The 9,734-nt window shown below is 46.9% G+C and overlaps 1 protein-coding gene across 36 annotated transcripts in view; it reads left to right on the forward strand.

The window, feature by feature from the left end:
* SYNRG (synergin gamma) overlaps positions 1-8,251 on the forward strand; it is an 85,428-nt gene extending 77,177 nt beyond the window's left edge. For 18 of the 36 annotated variants that reach the window (XR_015148284.1, XM_086360362.1, XM_086360372.1 and 15 more), the window contains 3 exons: positions 4,183-4,293; positions 4,656-4,691; positions 5,698-6,392. Coding sequence is in view for 30 of the 36 variants with exons in the window: in XM_086360362.1 (XP_086216488.1) it covers positions 4,183-4,293; positions 4,656-4,691; positions 5,698-5,829 (279 nt within the window). In the remaining 6 variants the exon portion in view is untranslated. Of the gene's footprint in view, positions 1-4,043; positions 4,294-4,655; positions 4,692-5,697 lie in introns of all 36 variants that reach the window. The other 18 variants (XR_015148283.1, XM_086360364.1, XM_086360375.1 and 15 more) reach the window with 3 other exon arrangements.
* Positions 8,252-9,734: the final 1,483 nt, after the last annotated feature.

Raw genomic sequence — 9,734 nt, forward strand, 5'->3', positions numbered from 1 at the left:
ACGGGCACAGTCTTTTTTTGTAAGTTACTTATTTTCGGCCGTGCTGGGTCTTCGTTGCTGCTCGCAGGCTTTCCTAGTTGCAGCGAGCGGGGGCTGCTCTCTCGCCCCGGTGGCTTCTCGTCGCGGAGCGCGGGCTCCGGGGTGCAGGCCTCAGTGGTTGTGGTGCACGGCCTGCTTGCCTTTTGGCGTGTGGGATCTTCCAGACCGGGAATCGAATCCATGTCCCCCGCGTTGGCAGGTGGGTTCTTATCCACTGGACCACCAGGAAGTCCATAAAATGGGGGTAGTCGTGCGCTGACCAGGAAGTCGGTCACCCTAGTCCAGTGTTTTCATTTGTGGAAATACTATATGATGGTGGGATCTCTTCCCACCCCTGTGTTCAGCGACATTGCGCTGGTAGCTCAAAATCAACCATGGAGGTGTATTTGTACCATGGAAATCCACAAATGCTTCAAACTAGGGCTTGACTTGTTGATTTTCTAGATTTAAAGTGATACAGAGAAAATATTAATGTAGGTTAAACTTAAAAGTATGCTGTTTGCGTATGTAGCCCTTATGTTGAGAGTAGAACCAAAAGTTGGGTAAAGATTCTGCAATATTCAAAAACTATTATCTGATTCAGCAAAGAAGTCACGTATTTGACAGACAAATGAAGTTCCAAAGTATGTCTGAGTGGTGGCACTCTAGCCCTTGTCCTCCACATCAGACATCAGCATTCACATTAGAAGTAACACTCTTTCAGGAGAGCAAGCAGAGGTTGCCTGTTGATCTAAGAGTTGGGCAAAAATCCAAGAAAGCATTTTGTGAGAATAAGATACTACGGGGGTGGGTGGGCGGGGGAAGAACTTCCTGGCAGTCCAGTGGTTAAGACTCCACACTGACTGTCCGGGCAACTGAGATCCCACATGCTGTGCAGTGCAGTTAAAAAAAAAGATACTATGTGAAATTTACAATAAAAGAATGGTATATTTGATTATTTGTAAAATGTGCACTACACATTCTTCATATCAGTAAAGTTTATAATAAGCTTACGGGTGTGGGTTTGTGCGTATGTACATATTTACATGCATGCCTGCATACGTCTTCCTCTTTGGAAAGTCAGTTCTTAATTGAGCCGGGAAGGGAGCAGTTTTGTCCCCAAATTAGCCAGGGATCCTGCTAAACATCCTACATGCAGAGGACAGGCCCCACAGCAAAGATTTAACCAGCTTAAAATGTCAATGGTGCCAAGTTTAAGAAACTCTGTTCTAGGGCATATATGAGAAATATAAATTAGTTCAGGTGTACCTAACTTCTACCCATTAAGAATCCAAAATCTTATTTTCTTGATTAGATTTTTTATATTGAAGTATAATTGATTTATAATAGATTGATTTCTGCTGTACAGAAAAGTGGCTCACTTACATATATACACTCTTTTTTTTAATATTCTTTTCCATTATGGTGTATCATCGGATACTGAACATAGTTCTCTGGGCTGTACCGTGGGACCCTGTTGTTTCTCCATTCTGTATATAAAAGCTTATATCTGCTGACCTCAGCCCGTGCTCTGTCCCTCCCTCGGTCCCTACCCTCCAGGCCACCAGACTGTTCTGTCTGTGTTTCTGTTCATAGGTAGGCTCATCTGTGTCATATTTTAGACTCCACGTATAAGTGGTATCGTATGGGATTTGTCTGTTTTCTTTCAGACTTCACTCAGTATAATAACCTCCAGGTGCATCCGTGTTGCTGCAGTGGGCATCACTCTGTCCTTTTTCATGGCTCTTTTTTATCCCCTTGTGCGTATGTGCCGCATCTTCTGTGCCTGTTCGTCTGTCAGTGGGCAGTCTCCGTGTCTGGGCTATTCCAGATAGGGCCGCTGTGAACAGAGGGGTGCACGTGTCTTTTCAAATTACAGTCTTGTCTGGGTATAAGGCCAGGAGTGGGATTGTTGCATCACATGGAGACTCTCTCTTCAGCTTTTTGAGGAACATCCACACTGTTCTCCATAGTGGCTACACCAATTTATATTCCCACCAACAGTGCAGGCAGGTTCATTTTTCTTCACACTCTCCAGCATTTGTTATTTGTAGACTTGTTAATAATGGCCTTTCTGACTGGTGGGAGGCGGTACTTCACTGTAGTTTTGATTTGCATTTATCTAATAATTAGTGACATTGAGCATCTTTTCACGTGCCTGCTGGCCATCTGCATGTCTGGTTTAAAGAAGTGTCTATTCAGGTCCTCTGCCCATTTTTGACTGGGTTGTTTTGTTGTTGCGTTGTATGAGCTGTTGATATATTTTGGATATTAAGCCCCTGTCAGTCACATTGTTTGCAAATATTTTCTCCCATTCTGGTTTTTTGTTTCATTTTTCTGCTTTTGTATTTTTGGTTGTTTTTGTCTTGTTTTATTATTCAGTGTATTTCATAATTGCAGAATAACTTAGATGTAATGAAATGCTCCGACTGTAAATGGATAGTTGGATCAGTTTTGACAAATGCACACAACCATGTAGCCCGCGCCCATCGATAGGTGGAGAGCTTTCATCACCCGCTCAAGCTCCCTTTTGCCCCTTCCCAGCCCTCTGATCTGATTCCCAAAACAGCCATCTATTTTCTGTAACTTTGCATTATCCTAGATTTGCCTGTTCTGGAACCTAATATAAATGAAATTATGCGCTGCATATGTTCTTGTGTCAGCTTCTTTTACATTGCGTGTTGTAAAAATTCATCTGTGTTGTGTGTATCAGTTTGATCCCCTTTTATCACTGAGTAATATTCATTGTATGAATATGCTATGTTCTTTTAAAATCCATTTTTTTGTTTATCGATACAAGCTGTTTGCAGTCTGGGCTAACAGGAATAGAGCTGCCGTGAACATTTGTCATACAAGACTTTTGTTAACGTGTTTGCATTTCTCTTGGATAAACATCTAGGAATTAGAAGCTTCATATGATAGATGTGTATTATAACTTTTAAGAAATTAACAGCTTTAATCTTTAGTCTACATTCCATATTTCATACTTTTTTTTTGGTAAGAAATAAAATAACGCATAAAAAGAGCCTAGTGTACTGCTTAGCACAGGTAAGGGCTTGACGTATTAGCTGCTATTATCTTGGGTTGGCATACAGGTCGTTGGGGTTTTCCTGTAACATTTTATGGAAAAACTCTTGACGAACATTCTGGTCAGCCCAGTGTTTACTCTCTGTAGCCAGTGATGTCCAGCTCCCTCTTTCTGGAGCGCTAGAGCCATGTATCCACCTGCCTGCTCATGCAGCGTCAGAGCTCTGCTGACCCGCAGGCAGCTTCGATTTGGCTCGCACCAACCTGGGCTCTTCTCCCCGTCTCCACCCCAGACTCCTTCTCCTCTCACCCGCCTCAGTAGGGTGGATCCTCTCAGGTGCCCAGTCCTCCAGGCCTGTTGATTCTGGGGCCTTAACAGCTCCCCGTGTCCATTTCTCTCCACCGTTGCTCCCTCTGTTCTGCCCTTCAGGGCCTGTCTCCTGGCTCACTACCGCAGCCTTGTAATGAGACCAGTCCCCCAGTTCATCACCCGCGCTGCAGCCAGAGGGTCTGTCCAGAGTGCAGACCGCATCCTGTCAGCATGGTGACAGCCCTTAAGGCTCTCCAGGATGAAGTCTCAGCCCCTCATACTCCTTTCAAGGCCTTCCTGCTCCCGCTTCGTCTCCTCCCTCTGTCCATAAGCTCGGCCCCCACCCCCTAGATTTCTCCTCCTACCCAATCTGCTTAGAGGCCTTTGCCCATGCTGCTTATTCCACATAAATACCCTTCCCTCCCCACCACACCCTCCCCCACCAAACACCCCTCAGGACTCAGCCCTGATGACTGTAAGTTCTAGGAAGCGTTCTCTGCCACCCCGCTCCTTTCCCCTTGAGTCGGGTCAGTGCCCCAGCCCCTCCGCGCTTTGCTCTGGCCCTCGGTTCTTACACACACACTAGTGTGGCTCTCATCACGCCGTGTTGCCTGATACCCACCTCACCCCGACCCTGAACTGAGCTCTGAGGGTAGGGACCGTTTTTCACACGTCCTGACATCCCCAGGGAAATGGAATGACTGTGCTGGCGGTGGTAGAGCGTTCACTGAATTTGCTGCTGGACCAACTGGGAGGCGGGATCAGAGAGCTGAGCCAAGCAGCGTGGGGAACTGCTGTCTCCTTACCCGTTTGTCTTGTCATCACAGCCTGATGAAAATTCACTGGATTTTTCCTCTTGTATGCTCCGGCCTGGGATTAAAAATGCTCAGGAGCTGGCTTGCGGGGTGTGCCTCTTGAACGTAGACTCCAGGAGCCGGGTAAGTCACCACCTCCCCCCACACCACTTCCAAGGCAGAGCACGTCCCCGACAGGACCCGGGGCACGAGCCCACCTGGCCCACTTCTCCGCACGGTCTGTGACCAGAGGCGGGGAGCTGATCGAGTCCTGAGATGGGACCAGAGAAGCAGAGACTTCCTTCCGAGGGGCGGTGCGGGGAGCTGTTGCAGGAGTGGATGCAGGTCTTGCCTTTCCGTGGAGCGGGCTCGTTTGCCTTGTGCCTGTAGCCCCCTCTGCAGGCAGGGTGGCACAGGGAGAAGCGTCGACCTGTAAGGACTGGTTTGCAGGCCAGAGGCCCTGTGCTGGGAATTTTGTTGACCTTATGGTTTCAACATTATTTCAGAAAGAAGAGAAGCCTGCAGAAGAGCATCCTAAAAAAGTATGAACCGCTTACTTGTTAGCTTAGTGTCTCCCATCTTAATTTTGAATGTGGAGGGCAAGTTCAGTGATTGCACTGTCATCCTGAGCTGTTCCAATCATACATGCTTTGCTGAGTCTTTCCCATTCCCACAGTGTCCGATTCAGTCAACTAATGTGTCCACGCGGGTCACTTCCGTCTTGTGTGCATGCTTTGTGGCTCAGAATCGGCTTCTGGTATGGCGGTTATTTTCCTCTAGGAGGAACAGGGTGACAGAAAGGGCAGCTTCTGGAAAACCAGGTCATTGTGACACAGAGGAGGTTAGAGAGCTTCAGCACTTGGCTGTTAGCAGACAGAAACAAATTTAGGGGGCAGGACAGTTAGAGTTTTGTTTATTTGTAGACGTTTAGAAAACACCCTAGGAAGTGGTTGAGGTTAGGCCTGGCTGGCTGTAACTTACCTGCAAGCATTATTCATTTGGAAAGCATTCTTAGGTGTTTGGTATCTTTTTTACAAGCCCTGAACCTATTTGGACATTTTAATGATGTCAGTTCGGCTCTCAGCTCCCAGTGGCATTAGTCCCATTTTAATCTTGAGTTTTCTCTGATGATAGGACGTTACGAGCCTCCGAGACCTCAGGGATGGCATGTAACAGTCAAATGCCAGCCTCAGGGAAGGGCTTCCTTCTTCACAAAGAGATCAAAATGATCCCCGGCCCTTGGCTATTTTCGTTCCCCTGTCATGACCCCTGCCAACCCCCCACAGCCTCTGTGTGCCTTTTCTAGGAAAGATCTGGCCTCCTTTTGCTGAAACTGGGTTTAACAGTAAAGATTTTTTTTATGCCTTTAATTAGCGGCACAAAACTTTTCTCGCTTGAATTCCTGTAGCCACCTGCTCAGCTTTTGTGTGTGTGCCAGTCTGGCCTCAGCCTCTGTGTCCTGGAGCGGGGTCCATACGGCTGCCGGTCAGCACCTGGGCGTGGAGGGAGCCTGACCACTCCCCCTCCCTGTCTGTTTCTTCCTGGCAGGCGTTCAACTCGGAAACTGACAGCTTCAAGCTGGCGTACGGGGGACACCAGTATCACGCCAGCTGTGCCAACTTCTGGATCAACTGTGTTGAACCGAAACCTCCCGGCCTGATCCTGCCTGATTTGCTCTGAAAGCTCCTGACAGCTCCTCTATGACGCACCCGGCTGGGTTTGTTTTCTTCCACCACACCCCTTGGGGTGACAGGGACCAGTAAACGGAATGTGAATGCTGTGGAGCTCCCCCCGCCCACCCCATCAGGAGGAAAGCCTCAAGAGGTGGGGGAGGGGCTGTGCAAGTTCTAGTCTTTCCCACAGACGAACTTTGCCCCCAAGTTCCTGCGGCCAGTCTTTGGGGTTTCAGGTCAAACCGCCCTACCCAAACTGCACGTGGCACTGGAAGTTTGCTAACTTATCTCTAGTTCTCTTAAGATGTTTTAAAATATGGACCACAATTGCCTTTATCTAAGGAATAATTTGCTGCTGTAGCATTGAAACTGTGAAGAACTGACATTTGAAGAAAATTAAATTCTTGCTCTAGGACTGGAGTCGGAAGGATTTTGAGCCAGTGCTTGTGTATCTGGAACACTTATTGTTGTGTGAAGTAGAATGCATTTAGCCACATTTAGTGTGTTAATATCTAAAATGAATAGAAAGGGGGAAATTGTGATTAAACGGATATTCTTTTTATAGAAAAATTTCTGCTTCTGTCCACTGGACAGTGGTAGGTGGGTGAGGGTGGGTTTACCAACTTCAGTGTCACAACAGAACCAGTTCTCTGCTCTGTTCGTGCATTTGTAAGACTGTCAGCTTTCAAGAAAATGGCAACCCACCACAGTGTTCTTGCCTTGAGAATCCCAGGGATGGGGGAGCCTGGTGGGCTGCCGTCTATGGATGGGGTCGCACAGAGTCGGACACGACTGAAGCGACTTAGCAGCAGCAACAGCAGCAGCTTTCAAGAAAACTTTCAAAGCACACCTGGGAACTTTGCAGTGGAGAAGAATGTTCATTTCGACCGAGCCCTGAATCTTGGTGTATCTGGATGAGTCGTTGCCCTTGGGGGTCTTCACTGAAGGCCCTGTATTGCCTCACACACAGGCTATGAACGTGGTGTTTTTTTTCAAACAAGGTTTGGAAAGGCAGCTGAATGAAATCTCTTTGCGAAGGCCTCTGTCCAGATTTCCAAGAACGCCTGCACAGGGACCAATCCGTTTCTCTGTGAGAGACCTGGAAATTGCTCAGGGTTGGACGGTGGAGCTCATGGCCCAGCAAGGAGAAGAGTAAGGTGTGTATCTGTGGTAGAGGCACGTGACTTAGAAGCAATGGCAGGACGTTGCTCAGAACCAGCATTGAATTTTAGAAGGAAAAGGCTCATGCTCTCTGTTGTGTGGGTTTTTTTTTTTTTTGGTCTCACTGTGTAGCTTGTGGGATCCTAGCTTCCCTACCAGGGATTGAACCTGCGTCTTCAGCAGTGAAAGCACGAAGTCCACACCACTGGGTCACCAGGGAGCGCCTGCATGCTCTCTGGTACAGGGAATTTTCTTTGCTGCTTAAACCGAATGCATAAAATCGGGGAAAAAGTCAGGGAGTAAGGACTGTGTTGTTCCTGGGACACACGTTTCTCTGTTGTGAATCACGTGCTTAGGCGATTTTGAACCTTGGGTGCTTCTCTTTGTGTGGCTTAAGCTCTCTGACATACTTAGTTTTTGTTTGTAAACTGGAAAAATTGGTTTTGTCTCTTTACATAATTAGATCATTTTCCCCTCCTCAGGACAAAACTTGGGGCAATTCGATTTTGCTCCATCTTCCATCTTTTACTCCCACCCTCCCCAAGAAAGGCAGAGAACGTTTTCATTCCTGAGCTGCTGGGGCTTCTGCTTTCTCTGGCCACATGCCCGGATGTAGACAAGGGTTGCTGAGGTCAGTCTGTTTTTTCTCATCTGTTGCGGATGATACCATCTCCAGCTGCTAACAACCGGAACAGCTGTCTCTGAGTTGTTACCTTTGCCCTCCGCAGGGCCAGCGGGTGTCAGTGATGACACAAATGGGCCGGTTTCTAGTAAACTTTGCCTGGGGCCTCCGGGCTCCACTTCAGCCTGGGCAGTGCCTCGGGTTTCGACATGGCACCAAAATTCAAGCAGCCTTCTCATTGGTGTTATACATTCCATGATAGACCACGGTCACAAATCTACCTTTGCAACAAGAAACGTCTCCCAGTTTGACAGAATTTCCACGGCAGAGACATTTTTGGAAACGCTTTGTGGACTATTATTCTGTCACAGTGGTCCATGTTGATGACAGTGCTCACCTGTTAACCAGATAGGTTTCCGTTTCTAGATGTATTCCAGAACGCCTCAGATGAAACTCGTAAGTATAATTACTGCTGACCTTAGCAAGTACGATAGGTTTAGTCACCTCATGGAAGGTGCCAGAGGAAAAATACAGCAGGCGTCAACGAAAAGCTTTTGCTGCAAAGGGTATTCACGATTTTCAGTATCTTGTTTAGAATTGGAAACGCTTTATTAGATCTGCCAATAAAGATTTGGGGAGTGTGGAATTCCGTCACGTTGATTTTCTTTACGCAGGTTTATTAAAATGAGTCACAGTGCATTCAGCTTCACCTCAGTGCTTGTTAGCCAAGAGCCCAGTGTCCTTGGAAACAGTAACCAAGGTTACTCACGTCCACACAATGCACTGTGCAAGCTGCTTCACCCCCCTGCTTGAGTGGCAATTAGTAAGCTCTGTTTTGGTGGTGTATTTTGCCTTTAAATTTTTTATGGCTTACTGTGTAGTTTTTGTCTGGACACGCTTGAGATAGCAGCAGCACAGGGTCTATCAGGATATTATCTATGTTTTGTTTTTTCCTGTGGCTATTGGTTAGCAGTTCATAGAGGTGCTTAAATCATCTGAATATATGTGGTGTGCATCTACGCAATTATTTACAGGTGCCTTCTAATTGCTTTTTATTTAATGACTGGTGTGTTCTTAAGCTTAGAAAAAATGATAGGGCCTTTATGATCTCTACTAAAAATTCCCCTCACACCTTGGAGGCCACACAGCTTCCTTTGTGACTTTTCGCTGATAAACCCAGACATTTAGATGAGAAAGGTGTTAGACTCCCTAAGTGTTCAGAGCGTGCTTCGCTCCACCCCGGCGTGGATGTCTGCCAGGATCTCCGCAGGAGAATTCTCTTCATTACAAAGGGCCTCTGCCACCAGGTGTCCTCCTGTGCAGAGAGAGTCTGGGGTATTTCTCCAGAGACCACCAGGCCTAGAGTTTGCCTTCATATTGGAGGAGCTCAGCCCCCACAACCACAGATTGTTTTCTGATTGATTTTTGATCATGTGCTGCCAAAGCGTTTATGGGTTGCTCTGATTTCCCACAGAAACCATTAGTTTCATTTTAATTTTCCCATGCAGACAATAATGGCGCATGTTTTTAAGTGAGCAGATTTTCAAAATTAGAACACAGAGGGAGACGATTGCCACAAACCAGGTAAAATCTGAAGAATATGATTTATATAAATACACAGCCACTGGCATTATATGTAGGGCTTCTTGCCACACAAAACCAAAATCTAGGCAATTTTTCTATGGATATAAGCAGGCTACAACCTACCTGGCAAATGAAGTAAAAGCAGGCTGTTGCTGGGACAGGTGGCTCTCCTAGAAAAGGAAGGGGCAGCGTGGGAGCTCGCAGTGGCTTCCCAGGGGCATGGAATGGACACTCGCAGAAACGGGTACCTACCCTGTTGTGCTGTCAGATTTACGAGGGGCGGTGACATTTCCAAGTTTCAACAAAGGAAGCCATTGTGTTAGCTTATCATTTGTGCTGAGGTTCTGTTTAGGGCATTTCTGTGTAAGTCAGTAGGCAGGCAGAGGGGCATACCTTTTGTTAAAAAACAACTTCTTTCGTGGAGGACTCACTGCATCGGTGCCCTCCGGTTACCAAGAGACGGCTGAGAACTACACTTTCTTAGTGTAGAAGACCACGCTGTTTGTCTCCTGAGGTTAATACCGCCCATCTGCAAGGATGGGAAA

Source organism: Bos grunniens, chromosome 19, assembly GCF_055505025.1.
Source record: "Bos grunniens cultivar Pamir isolate PY7600 chromosome 19, Bosgru_T2T1.0, whole genome shotgun sequence".
In the NCBI taxonomy this organism is placed as follows: Eukaryota; Metazoa; Chordata; class Mammalia; order Artiodactyla; family Bovidae; genus Bos; species Bos grunniens.